The sequence below is a fragment of the Musa acuminata genome, chromosome BXJ2-11, assembly GCF_036884655.1.
Source record: "Musa acuminata AAA Group cultivar baxijiao chromosome BXJ2-11, Cavendish_Baxijiao_AAA, whole genome shotgun sequence".
Lineage (NCBI taxonomy): Eukaryota > Viridiplantae > Streptophyta > Magnoliopsida > Zingiberales > Musaceae > Musa > Musa acuminata.
Window position 1 is genome coordinate 6,542,721 of NC_088348.1, and position 14,672 is coordinate 6,557,392.

At 36.3% G+C, this 14,672-nt stretch overlaps 1 protein-coding gene across 2 annotated transcripts; it reads right to left on the minus strand.

Moving 5' to 3' along the window:
* Positions 1 to 463: 463 nt before the first annotated feature.
* On the minus strand, positions 464 to 13,953 carry LOC135626463 (bifunctional dethiobiotin synthetase/7,8-diamino-pelargonic acid aminotransferase, mitochondrial-like). 2 transcript variants are annotated; one of them, XM_065131777.1, is made up of 14 exons: positions 13,106 to 13,953; positions 11,339 to 11,509; positions 9,660 to 9,921; positions 9,340 to 9,423; positions 7,152 to 7,272; positions 6,878 to 7,026; positions 5,335 to 5,429; positions 4,595 to 4,710; positions 4,371 to 4,517; positions 2,951 to 3,084; positions 2,746 to 2,877; positions 2,458 to 2,592; positions 1,519 to 1,631; positions 464 to 994 (listed from the first exon to the last, which is right to left on the minus strand). In XM_065131777.1, the coding sequence occupies exons 1-14, from the start codon at positions 13,876 to 13,878 to the stop codon at positions 808 to 810; spliced, it is 2,619 nt and encodes an 872-aa protein (XP_064987849.1). In that variant the 5' UTR covers positions 13,879 to 13,953; the 3' UTR covers positions 464 to 807. The 2 variants fall into 2 exon arrangements, with proteins under 2 accessions (XP_064987849.1, XP_064987850.1); XM_065131778.1 differs by lacking the exon at positions 4,371 to 4,517.
* Positions 13,954 to 14,672: the final 719 nt, after the last annotated feature.

Sequence of the window (14,672 nt, forward strand, 5' to 3'; positions counted from 1 at the left end):
GTGAAAAACTTCACTCTAATATTGTCATGATCTGCCGTATCCAAATTGTTACTCATCGCATTATCAAATGAACATTAATCAAACGCTCTAACTTATTGGTAAACCAACGATCATGTTTGATATATGGCATAATAAACCGATAAATAAACAAAAGAACCCTTTTACGTACAGAATCTTATCGTATGAATCACATCATCACACTATGAAACCCGTCTTTTTTACCCCATAATTCCCCGTGTCACATGCGAAGACAAAGCAAGGCCCCCAGCATCTGAAAGGATGGCTTCCTTTCCCAAAAAGATGGGGCCGTTTGATAAACCAGTAGTCTCACAAAGAACGGGCAAATTCAACTTCAACTTAGAGTCAGATACTAATATGGACACAATTCGAGTCTGATGACTCACTGACTGATCCATCCATCATACGACAGCTTCAACTTCAACAGCGTTCACTGCACCAGATCAGTAGAAATTTTGTTCCCTTGATGCTGAATTCCAAGACCAACCGTAAAGAAAAATATAAAAGCTCAAGTGCTTAGTAACATTTATACAATGTAGAAATCAAAGAATCAGTCTAATAAAGGACTCCAATAACTGCATAAATCATGTGTTTGCTCATAGAAAATAGCTCAATCTAGAGATGAAGTTCCAAAGCAAACATAGTGTCAAACTCCGAAGGTAAGAGGTTCATCGGTATTATGCAGCATATATGGTCAGTGGGTCAGTTGTCCGACAGAGAAGACATCTGTTTCAGGGCACTACTTCAACCATGATAATACCATCTTCAGTCCATTTTGTTGTCATATTATCATTCTTTTCTCCGACGTTTGCTGAATTCGTATATTCTCTGATGTAATTTGCATAGTTGTTGACTGCAGAAATGAGGCAATGTACATGGACTGCACATTAGGTAAATGACATTCCCAAGAGGTCTTATGTAAAGACCATCAGCACGAAGCTGTTGGACCAGAGAACTTGTGTATAATGATGCATATCTGCACAGAAGTTGGATCCATCAGTTAGCTGCCAGAAAGAAATGCATTAATTCCAGAATATCCTGTCTATGGTGTTTTTGTTTAGATATTATCAAAGTATCACTATAATCAGAGCTCCATGGATAGGGATAGTCAACAGGAGCAGGAAGCACTTCACTGGAAGTGTCACAACATAGTAGGCAGATAGCATAATGATGAAACTTGGTGTATTTCATTTGTCTGATGAATGATATGAAATAGGTGTTTAGAAAAATATTAGAATGACCATGATCCACCTATAAGACTAATGACAAAATATACTGATATAAGAGAAATAGATGCATGCAATATAGACAAACATGAATAAGCAATAGAATGTCTCCTTCAAGGGTCAGAAGCAATTTGAAAATTATTTTATTGGGCAGAGACATTACACCTCCACATGTCAACATATTATCTGCCTGTCATTTGCAATAGAGTTTTTTTTTTTTTCACTACAAACTTTATAGTAGACAAATAGAATATATCTATATGTACAAGCATACCCTGTATCACAGCCATCTGCTTTGAGTTCAACAGCAAGAAGAGTTCCCAGCACTACTACTCTTTGGACTGCAGGAAGAGATGACAATCCATGAACAAGTTTCACGTCCCATAGCTGCAATTGTAGCACATGAAAAAGCATTACAGAAGATCAAAAAGTTACTTGATTCACCATCCAAGTCCTGCTTGAAAAAGCTCTCTACAATGTGAGCTATTATTATACTAAAGAAATTGGAACATGTTAAAGCTCAGAAACTATTAGCATATTAGCAATAGATTGTAGATCAGATAAAATCACGACAGAAAGATGTGGTATGAGAGCTTCAATAATCTTATTCGTTGGTGGTGTTTAACGTCCAAAGGAACAAGCAATTTTGCATATCATAAATATGTAGTATTTTGTTTGTGATTCTGTAAGAAATCCCCTTGCAGAGCACAAAGGCCATGTTATTGGCCAATTATGGCCTGCATCGAGGAGTGCGTCTACTACATATTGCAAGTATAATTACTCACATATGCCTGATTCCACTCAGATGGATATCCTTTTTCTCATATCTTAGATTCACTTATTCTTGATATAGAGATAGATGTCTAATTATTGGTGGTCATTGCATTTCAAACCAGCACATCACTGGTCTATCACTTCTATGAACATGATCTTAGAATCTCTCTGTTTGTCAGCAGGTGACATGATCAATTAGAAGGAATCTGATGTTGTAGCTTTCAGAAGACAATCAAGATCATGCTGATGATCAAGATATTAAGGTTGTTTCAATTTGGATAAATCTTAAAGCAATATAGTCGATGCTTATTATTCATTAATGTTATGTAACTGAAACCTCCTATTAGAGATAATTGGCTTCTCATCTGTTATAATAGGAATGGAATATGTCTTAAGTGTGAAAAGAAAAAGAAAAAACATTGAAACAAGAACAATATACCTCTTTTAGCATCTTTCGTTTGATGTCAAAATTTGCATTAGTATTGGGATCTTTGAACCATCGGATAGCTTTTGCAGCTGATGCGCAACCCACAGCATGAGCAGAATAGGAGTGACCATGTAAAAGAGCCAATAGCTGTAACAAGAGAACAGAAATTGGAGCATCTTAGATAAGTATAATATTCTTTTAGGCAAACACACAATCATGTCAGTGAAATGAATCCAGGATCTAGTAGCTATCACTATAATAGAAACTAGTTCTATGCAACTTAACAGTGAAGTCAAATACCTTCGAGTCACCTTGAAATGCTTCGAAAACAGATTCTGTTGCTAAAGTTACAGCCAGTGGTACAACTCCTCCAGTCAGCAATTTACCAAAGCATGCCACATCTGGCTGACAACCTAAAAGTTCAGCAGCAGACTGCAAGATAAACAGAAACAATCGTCAAACAGTTTAAACATGTACAATAAGTGGGTTTACCCCATTGTTTTACCTCTCTCCCAAGCCGCCAAAACCCTGAGAACACTTCATCAAATATAACAGGAATTTTACGAGATTGACACTCCCAAACAAGAATCCGCTGAAAAAGTGGATCAACCAAGTGCATTCCACCAGCACCTTGTATAACTGCAAACAAGTTAAATCTTTTTTAACAAAATAAAATTATATTAATGAAGAACAAGATGTGATACTGCAAAAATATGCAACACAATTTGCACTTCCACAGTCAAATTAGGAATAACCAGCAATGGAAAACACAGGAGATTTGTTCATAGTTTCCAAAATGCAATAACAAGCGTGTCGAGAACGTAGACAAAATATTTTCTTTGTATTATTTATTTTCTTTTATGTTTAAGAAATTAATTCCCTTTTTAACATCAACTGCTATAAAATCATTTCTAGCACATGCTTAAGTAATAGGTCGGACTGAACTCAAATTTATTAAATTTTATTGTACTTCAAAAGGTAGTACTCTCTAAGTCCAATATTCTCAGGATGCATAGAAAGTCTATACGGGGAGCAAATTACTTGTAAAGGAGAGAGGCTTGCTATATCTCAAAATGTTACCATTTGAAGTCGCAAACAGTACAACAGCAATCATGGAACTTACTGTCGGAATCACAAAAAGCCAGTTTTCAAAACTGATCCTGTGAGATTGAATCAAACTCAGGAAGGATCACAGAAACAAATCAAAGAAGAACCGAACCTAGTGTAAAACAAAGGTTCTTTCTTGGCTTCATTTCAGCTTCTGGTAATTGTTGCATCTTCTGGCTTGAGGACATTTTAGTCATAGTAACTGACTTGTTTCACAGGCACCAAAATTCAAGGTCCTGAATGAGTAGTTAATAGAAAACCATAGCACAAAGATGTTTATATTATTCTTATTAGCCAGCACTATTTTTAATTAAGCTCAACATACATCTAAGATAAGGTATGTCACTGTATGATGAACTGGTGTGACCCCAACCAACATGTGTGAAAAACGAAATAGATTTTATCCTGTTTATTATGATCTGTCAACCTCATGAGAATTGATGATTCATTACTTGAGGGCATAACATGGGTAAAATTGTGTCTACCAAAACTAATCTGAGATAGGACCTGTGAGAAATTTGCTTGAGGTCATAACAAGGGTAAAGGAAAACTTACTTTAATTTGATAACAGATTTTTGTAAGCACCAAACATTCTTGGTGTTATCCAAGTGCAGAAACATATTTCCATTTCAAGCTTTTAATTGAATATAAAGGATAGTGGACATTCAAAGAAAGTAAAACAGATACCTTCTAATAGCTTCAATTGTAACAAAGTTTTCATTAGCTCATAGATAAATTACTTCTGAGCTACTGTCGTCTGACCAAATTTTCACTAGATACAAAATCAAGATGAAGCACAAATGATAAACTACACTTGCCTGGCTCTATAATTAATGCTCCAACCTGTATGGAGCGGCTAGATGCAGCAAAATCAGATAATTGCTTTGATATATAATTAGCATAATTTTTAGCAACAGCTGAAGTATCCCTGCTCGGACAAAACAATTCAGCACACGAGCTAAATCCTGTAATATGTAAATAACAATTATGTGATACAAATAAAAATCAAATAGAAGTACCAAATGAAGCATGATGCTCTTACTTGTATCTTCCGGCTTCAGATGATTAGTCCGTAGGCAATCAGGTAGGGAAAGACTCCAGATCTCATTAGAAATAAAACATTCCGGAGGATCCAGAAAAAGGCCTCTTCCTGAATACCTGCAAATCAAGGAGAGAATCAGGGGGAAAGGGGCAAAGATCACCATATTACAGGTAACATACTGAATTTGTCTATTATAACATCTCCAACAAAGCAACATTATCGGTTAAAAGCTTTATTACACAAACTTTTTTTATTTCCAGTAAATAAAAAAAATTAGTACAGGTTGCACTCCAGCATGTTCCACAGTTATGTTGGTACACAGATTATAATTAGGTTCATCTTCCCACAGGTATGGTTTTTGGATCACTATGTACAGTTGACCAAACATCATCTAACTCAAAGAACAATGCAAATATCAGAGAAGGAACATAATATTTAACATGGCATGCTGAATTCAAACATGCAAAAAATTTGTAACTCTCTTAGAAATAGCAAAATTTTATTTTTATTGAATGTGTATGCCAGAGGAGCTTATTTTGTCTATATGATTCGATAACATAACAAAATCCTTCTCAGCGATAAAAATACTGGACCAAGAAAGCACCCATTATTATTGAAGTTTCTATCAATAACAAAACCTGCTTCAGAACAGCTATATACCCTGACAACAGGAAAATGAGATTATATGATTGCTTTATTTTATAAACACATGAACTACACACATGGCTAGAAGTTGATACCATGGCTGTTGAATAAAACTTGTATATGATGATGGAGCTTGTGCTTCCATAGCGCCTAATGTATCCCCATGATAAGATCCACTGAGAGCAAGGACCTGCATAAAGAAATTGAAAAAGACAAAACTTGGGTTTGATTGCTAATAAAACAAACCATTGAGGATTATCAGCTGTACAAAGACAAGGAAAACAACTAGTCATGCCATCCCTCTTTGATGAGTTTTTTATGAGTTTCAGAAAGTTCATCACACCAAATCGGTGTCAGAACAGAGCTCCCTGCAACGCCAAGTATGTGCCAGTACCAATATTTCCTTTTGGATATTGTTGGTCTGTACCATTCCACATGTCAGTACTATACCATACTGACATGTTACCGGCACAGGGCATGGTGGGAAAACGTAAAAAAACTATCTAGAGTCCTAGACATCTATATCGAAGGTTAATATTATCTTGTAAGGGTAATCCAGTGCATAAGACTCACTAATAGGGTTCTTGGAAGGATCGATGTATTCAATCTTACACTTGCAATCAGAGAAACCGATTACATGATTCAGACCTCCTCATCCAGGTTGTGAACAAGCAAATGCTGACCAAGGCTCATCCTCATAAATGTCAGGACATAAGTTCAAAAAGATGGCAGTATTTTTTTAACTAATTAGAGTGCATACTTACATAGTCAACAATACATTATTTAACACCAAAGATAAAACAAAGATGATAAACCACGTAGTCAACATTAACAATTTTCCAGTCACACTTACATAAATAATTTCTGTTTCTGTCTATTGGTACTGCATGCAATCACAACCTTTTTTTTTTTTGCTTAGAAGAAATATAAGCCTCTATATTCGAGCAACATTTACTGGCCTGCATCTAATGTTCCATTACTCTATAGCAGTACAAGGAAAACCTATAAGACTGCTGTTTCTCTTACTAATTCTGAAGCATACAATTTGTATTGTACAAACTACAAATCAATAAAGTTTCTCTATTTATATGTTCATCATCATTTCATGATCACATTTTGTTACACAATAATGACAAGCATGAACATACCACACAGATTATGAAAAAAATATTAACTTAGAAGGTACTTTTCTAATATCAATCTGCAAATTTATTGCCCAAAATTTCCTTTATAGCACTGCTAGCTATAAAATTAAATTTGAGAATGGTCTAACGTTATTTTCTAAAGAGAAGAAACCACTAGCGATCATTTATTTCCAAATGCACAGAAAAATTCTCTTAATCCTTATCATTTAGGTACATGGTATAAAATAGATAGAGATCAAAATTTTATACACTAGGTTGCGCTTATCTTTGTTTCAGAAACAAAGTGTAGTCCTAGGCTAATAATAGTACCTACTCCTAATTAAATTATAAGCCTTGAGTGACGCAATAATGGAAACATGATATTCTACACATCTAACAATTTTCTGAATAGAGATCAACTACTTTTTTAAGGAAAACACCATAAATCTTTAATAAGTCTGACAATCATGCAATGAACAGTTAAAGAATGTATACACCAAACAGAAGAATATACCCTGAGCTCAGTACAGCTTCCTTTTGGCCCCAGCTTGTGAAAATCAGCATGGATACCATGATCAGACATGTACTTACGGAATGCCATCTTCAGTGCAATTTCAACTGCCGTAGATCCATTGTCAGAAAAGAAAGTTCGAGATGCCCATCCTGTATATACAAAAAGACAAAAATGCAAGACTGCAAATCAACTAAGCTTCTCTGATAGCCATTTACTTTAACTGTTAAAAAGTTCTAATTTGGCAACCAAAGGAACTAAAAAGTAGATATCACACCTTTGCCAACCCCATCGAGCAAAAGTTCAGCGCATTGCAATGCAGGTTCATAGACATTCTCAGGAAACATCACATGCCCATATCTTGCAGCAGAATAACCAATTTCTTTCACAAGTTCAATCTGAAACCACCTAAGCAACAGACAATATTTATCCAAAACAATTAAGCTGTATACTTCCTTTTTCACTTAAAAACGTTCATACAACCACATTTCACAATTTGTTTAGCAATTGGCACAGCAAAGTGGTCACCCTAGAAACCAAATGATGCAAATAACTTTGAAGATAAAATAAGCAGTTTGTGTACATTAAGCAATTAATTATCCACTTTAAAGCAACCTGATAATCTTATCTAACATCAATAGCCTGGTGTTATTTCGTTCAATCACAGCTGTCCCATCATACCAACCAAGTTTTTAATTTTCTAAACATTTAAGAGCCAACAAGATACTACTTGAACTGAGCTGAAGTGAAGTAAGCATTCTCTATATGAAAACAAATTTAATTGGAATGTGCCAATGAAACAAAGAAGAAAAATTGTTTACTTCAGCCTCAATACTTTCCTCTTCTTTCAAGCAAAAGGATAACTCTTTCCTTCTCCCCAAAAGCTGGAGCATGTGAATTTGAGACAGCGCCAGGGAGCAAATTGGTTGGAGATGATGGTGACAAAGGCCACCTTCATCACCCAGAAATGCTTGCATCTTTTTGTTGCTATTTTTCCAATTTAATATCATATGAGTATCTTTTCTTTCACTTTCCTCATTTCTCTCTCGTATATCTAAAGATGATGTTATGCTTTGTTTAGTCTTTTCTTTACCCTGTTGCTAAAACAGCAGATCATACCAGAAAGCACATCTAATTCTTATGCTAGCCAAGACAGGTTTATACTGCTGGAAGTCAAATTCTTACTAACAGTAAGAATTGAAACTGATGTACGATCTAAATGAGCAAAATTATACCATAAATTAATCCCTCATATCCTTTCTAACCCTTTCCTCCACAACAGAGCTCTTCTATAGAAGGACCTCGAGCAATTGTTGAATTACTGTCATGGAACTTGAATCAATTTTTGACTATTAGGATGGAGTATCAATCTGGTAGTTTCTCCAAGATGGATCAGGTGCTGTTGATGTGATGGCCAATGGTTCTTTACATCTGGTTAAGAGTTTTAAGTGTGAGAGCCAAGGATGTTAATTCAATTTTTTTATGGAAATTGTCAGATTTATTCACAAATCCTGTTGTTCCTTCACGAAATTTGTTCAAATTGAACATCAAAGTGAGAAGCTTAGGGATATGGATGAATCAAGAACCATCCAGTGGAAGCCACCGGATATAGCGAGGATGGAGCATCAATTTGGTAGTTTCTGCAAGATGGATCAAACACTGATGATGTGATGGCAAATATTCTTTACATCTGGTTAAGAGTTTTAAGTGTGAGTGCAAAGGATGTTAATTCATTTTTTTATGGAAATCGTAGGATTTTTCACAAATCCTATTGTCATATTGCTTGCAAAAGACAGTTATTGCTTGCAAAAGCTTGCATCATGCTCAGCAACACTTTGCAAGCAAGGAAGTTATATTGCTCGCAAAAGGCACATGAGACAGGAACAAACATAAACACGAATACAAAAGAAAGATGAATCTCCAGAACATGGGTTCAACCAAGTTTTCATTCCCACCATAATCAGATTCCAATACTTTAAAAAAAGGAGAATTAGGATCCTTAAATTTTTTGAGTTATATTAGTTTGTGGTGTTTAAGATTTTATTTGGTCGACGTAACATAAAATGATAAGGTAAAGGAAACTGTTCCAAATTAAGTACAAGACTAGCATGTTATAGCCACCATAAAATTTAGGACAATAAATGGGCTATTGTCCAAGAATGGATGTTTGTACTCCGCTGGTTCAATGCAAAGTAGTTTTTTCTATAAAAAAACAACTTTATTCAAAACATGCCATTAATGATTAAATTGGAAATTAGTAGCATGTCAATTGGCCAATGATTTCAAGGAGCTAATGAAAGCATAATTAAAAGGGAAAACAGCAGTTCCACCAATGGTAATTACTTCATCGGCCTTTACATGTCATCATGATATGAAGTCACTCAATGGGTGATAGGCCCCATAAATATTGGTAGATTATCTTTGACATTATTACATGTGAGCAAGTTACATGTTATACTACTGACCTGCAAGGTAGAATCAGGCCCTTGAGTCCACCAACTTCCACATGCATCAAACTGTGGAATGATCATCTCTTGGTCATTCAAAACCTACACAAGAAAAGGGACTGTTTCAGAACTACCTTAACTGAAAAGAAAAGAAAAGAAAGTAGTAAATAATATTTCCCAAATTTATCATTGATTTTGAAAAAAAGAGAAAAACTATGCATGGATCACATCATACAGTAACTTGTGAAAACTTGTTAGAAACATTTGCATATAATGATTGAGAAGTATATCCAGCCAATAGCTCACATGTAGACTAACTAGAACAATTTTACACAAACCTTGTGAATAGCAAAATTCTCACCACAGCGTGAGTCAATTACAGTAACCATCTTTTCAAGAACTAGTTTGTGCTGAGTGAATGGCCACCAGAAAAGGCTGCCTGCCTTTCTTGGCATATCATGTAATCTCTGAATCCTTTTTATATGAGCAGACAGCATGATGTCCTGAAGGGAACTAAAAGTTTGCCTAGATTCATAAAACCAATCCAGCAGGTTGTTTAGTGGATCTCCAGGAATTGGTGGCAGTACAAGCACAGGTAACCTTTATCAAGATGAAAGGCAATGTTAGGGTAGATTTGGAAAAACATAACAATACAACAAACTCATAATATATTAAATTAAGCACAAAGAAAAGCTTATTAAGTTCATGCCTATGACATGAATGATGTATTCCATTCAACAGGATACAATACTGGTCCTGCTACAAACTGACATTTAGTGGAATTGTACAACTAATGAAACATAATGGTCAAATATCATTAGGTAGAATATTATTTAGGTCTACGGATAATTCCAGGCTACAATCACATATCATAGAGAGACATCAATTTCCTAAAACAGGTGTTATCATGTGGATAAGATGGCTTTTATTTTGCTTGCAAAGATATGCCAAGATCTGGTAGAAATAGCAGTCTTAAAGAAGTATGTAGGTTTCTTTGGAGGACTCAAATGATATTAGTTTTTGATAGATGAGTCCAGAGTGCATAGATTGTGTTCTCATTGTGAAGTTTGATTCCATAAGAGGAACAGAGGAGTAGAGAAGGAAAGATTGCCACCCTATTTAGTAGTACCATACCAGTCCATGGGTAGATCAGTAAATACTTGTCAGCCAATCACATTGCAAGGGTGTGTCAATAAATCCTCCACAAAATACAAGATCCCATAGCAGTACCTGACAGACCTTTACGTATGGACCTCCAAATCTTACTGTATTCAGTACCACAAACCATGTAGAGAGGATTCAGCAAGTAGTGTTTCAAGGAAGGGAATTGTTGCAAATATATGGTTGCCCAAGAGTATTGGAGACTTTCGGGATCAATAATTGTAATATAAAGACAGCTTGATTTACCACGGGTTGAAATGGGTCGGATTAAGATATAGGATATAAGGCACATAGGGCAGACCAGAAACTGGTCAAACCTGCCGATAGGTCAAAATTTCTTGACCTAGACCTAACCAGGTCAAGTCAGAGCAAAATGGGTCAGATTGGTGGGTCAAGGTATGTTTTCCATTGTCTTCTGGCAAAACAAGGCTGGGTCGAATCAAGTTAGGTTGAACATATCATCAGTGGAACATATGGTTGATCTGAATCTGACTAGACCAGCCAACAAGTCAAGATCTCTTGACCTAAACCTGACCCACGAACCCACCAGGTCATCTTTAAAGAGTTGGGTCCAGGTTGGATCATGTTGACCAGACAAGCTCTTACAAGATTCCCAACCCTAATAGAGAGCAAAACGCAAATAACTTTCCAGCTTATACACTGAAGAATTACTTGGTTATCTGGGATGTCAAAAAGCTCATTGCAAGAAGGATTTACTGGACCAGTCCCAGTGTTGTGGTTAGGCTTGAAGTTTATAAAGTCATGATGTTGTAATGTTTGGTAAATTTACAAATTTTACTTCAGCAATCATTTGTAAAATATAATATAATACCATGTACTTAAAGCATACTAGTACCTGCTTCTTAAGTATGACTGCAAGGACACCTCATTAGATAGGCCTTGATCCTCCAAGATAATGGCTACAACATCATATCCTCTAGAAGTTAAACTCTCATATGCAGCTATAGTTGCCGATATACCACCAAGACGGCCATCTCCAACAAGAATTGAAGGTAACCTGAAAGGCCTGGTGCAAATTACAGGTATAAGAAAAAGGTAAACCGCTACACTCAACATGGAAGACAATAATCAAAGAACATAGTTGTTTCACAGGATATATATATATATATATATATATATATATATATATATATATATATATATATATATATATATATATATATATATATATATATCAAGGTGATCAAAATCAAAGGGACAATCTTTGTCTTCAGAACACATGATGACCAAATTCAACAAGAACCCAAAAAAAATGCTTCATGATTTTAAATAATAAGGTCTGATTATTAGCAAACGGGCTTACTCCAAAATATATCACATTAAGTAACAAAATAAACACTGATAAGCTTAAAAAGGCTAGAGAAATATTTTCTTATGTCTTCCATGTGCAATAGTCAGGCAGCCTTCGGGCAGGAGCATACTTTTTTACCATTGTTAATGCAGCAACCTTCTATCTGAAAAAATGCTTCAATTGGGTCTTCTGTACTCAGGTACAGCCATCAGATCAACTCTGAATACAATATACTAGACAAAGGAAAACCTGATATTAAAGTTTGCAAGCTAATTTAAGGCTAAATGTTTTACTTTGATGATAAACAATCTTATGACAAAAAAGAATGATAATAGACTAATAAAAAAGGAAATGAATTGCACCCAGATCAATAACCTTCTTGTTTTACCTTTGGTATAATTTCATCTGCAATCCTTTAAAGGAAAGTTTAACTAAAAAAGAATATTTGTTATTCAACAAAAATCTTAATACAAATATGTTTCCTTACTTTATATTTCTTTTTTATCTTTACTAATTCTTCAATCAGTTTCATGCAATTGTTTTCTTGCAAAATCTACAAAGAAAAGCTGAACACGCTAAAGATGATAATGATGACGAAGTATGCAATTTGTCCAGGTACAAAATATTTTTTGGTAAAAAAAATCGGTGTAATCACATCAAAAACAGAAATGCAAACAAACTTTGCTAAAATCAGCTTTAATTGATGAGAAAATGTTATTCCCTCGCATCCATTCCCAAAAATAATTAGACTCTCCACTTTCCACCAAAAAATTGAATAAACATGTCTTCTTCTGTGAGACATGGTCATTTATAAAAATGATATTTGATAGTTAAGATCAAATGAAACATCATTTCATTTACAGACGCTGAGGATGAAATATTTACACATTATTTGGAACAAAATAGAAATGGATTCAGTTCTTTTAAATTCTGATGTTTAAAGATTATCAAGAATTGATTTTGATTATCTATTATTATAATAATACCCTTAATTGAGATTTACAATATATGCTTAAAAAAACCTTTAATTAGAGTTAAAATTAGTTGGATTTAGATTTTATCGTCCAAATTCAACTGATTCACTATGTGGTTTGCATGTCTGACAAGATATTTTAAGTCACTAGCAGATCAAGTCAGAAACAAGAATTACACAAATAAGAACCATGAAACCTACTTCTTCTAGGCTTCATTTCCTACTTGATATTTGTAACAGAGCCTATGATAAGTACGCTATGTAGCCAAATCCTGGCCCTTTATGAAAGACATCAAGAAAAGTACTTAATAAGCATATGACAAGGGCGTCAGGCATACCTATACAAATCGCACTGAAGAGTTCCCGAAGGCCCAGGGCTCGCCACACCCCCCGCGGTCTCGATCACTCTCCAAATCCGCTTCTTACCTCCATCATCTCCTCCTCCCCCCAGAGAAAGCCCCAAACATCTTCCCAGCAACTCCCTCAAGGATGAGTCTTCCACCGGCATGCCCTCTCTCTTTACTGCAAGGTGTGGCGAAATCCCCTCCTTCCATCCAAACAACGTCTTGCAAACCAATTTCGATTCGCCCTCCTTCGCCTCCCCCATCCCTGTGCGCGTCTCTTCATACATGCAGAGTCCTCTCGATGCCGCGCCACCCTCCTCCGCCTCATCCGGTTGCTCAAGCCTACCTCCGAGCAACTCCCCGGCGGCAGCTCTCGACGCGTTCAGGACGTGGTCTGAGGCGAGAAGCCCAGAGAGGGAGCCACCCTCGTAGCGGCGGAAGAGAGCGGAGACCTTCCGGCAGACGAAGCGGGAGTCGGAGTCGCGGGGAAAGCCGGTCTGGACCGGCTTCAGGTAGAGGAAACCGGAGGGATCGGTGGAGCAGGGGGAGAGGACGGAGGCAGCGAGGCCGGCGGAGACGAGGGTTTTCCCGACGCCAGTGTTGCAGCCCCAGACGACGTAAGTAGGGTTCGTCAGGTCGAGGCCGGGAGCGGCGACGGGTGCGGCGGAGCGTAGGGATCTGGATGGGAGCAGAAGGAGGAGCGGGAAACGGAGATGATGAAGGCGGCTGTGGCGGGGAAAAGAGGTCGCACGGAGGAGGGGAGCCATCCGCGTCGCCGGCGGCGTAGGGGAGGGACTCGCTGAGTAGGTCGTGAGCTGCTCGAGTTCTGATAACTCGTTCTGGGTTTAAACGGAAAAAGTGGAGTGGCATTATAGAAATATATCCTTGTAAAGTTTGAAAATAACTAATCTGTTGTGATATGCTTGTTGCATGTACAATCTATTATAATATGCTTATTGTATGTCTCATTTAAGGATATTTTTATTTGTGATCTTACTATTTATAATCTAATTTTGAGAACTTTTGTTATGAAGTTTACAATTAAGGTCCCTTTTTACTATTGATAATATCTTGTTATCGATGATCTACTTAAAAATAATAAAATATTATTTTATTATTTATAACTTATTAGTATTTTTTTTCCCTAGAACTTGTAGTTTCATCCTCGTTGATGTCTTCCCATCAATGTCATTGCTACCAACCCTACTCACTATGGAGTCACTCTTTACCCCTTTTAATACTCTCTGCTTGCTATTGACATGACCTATTGATGCTTATCGTAGGTGGTCAAAGGCGATGCCACTTATTGTCGATGTCGCTCATTATCGTTACCAACATCGTTCAACCTCGCTTGGTACCCCTTGATGTCATCATCCATCCAAAACGAAGAATAAGACGAGGAGAAAAAAAGAAGATGAAGAGAAAGAATTTGTGTAGATGTATTATACAAGGGAATTTTTATTATCAATCTTTTAATTTTATTACAAGGATTTTTTTTTTCCCTACAACTCGTAATTTCATCCTCATTGTTATGTCTTCCCATCAATGTCGTTGCTATCAA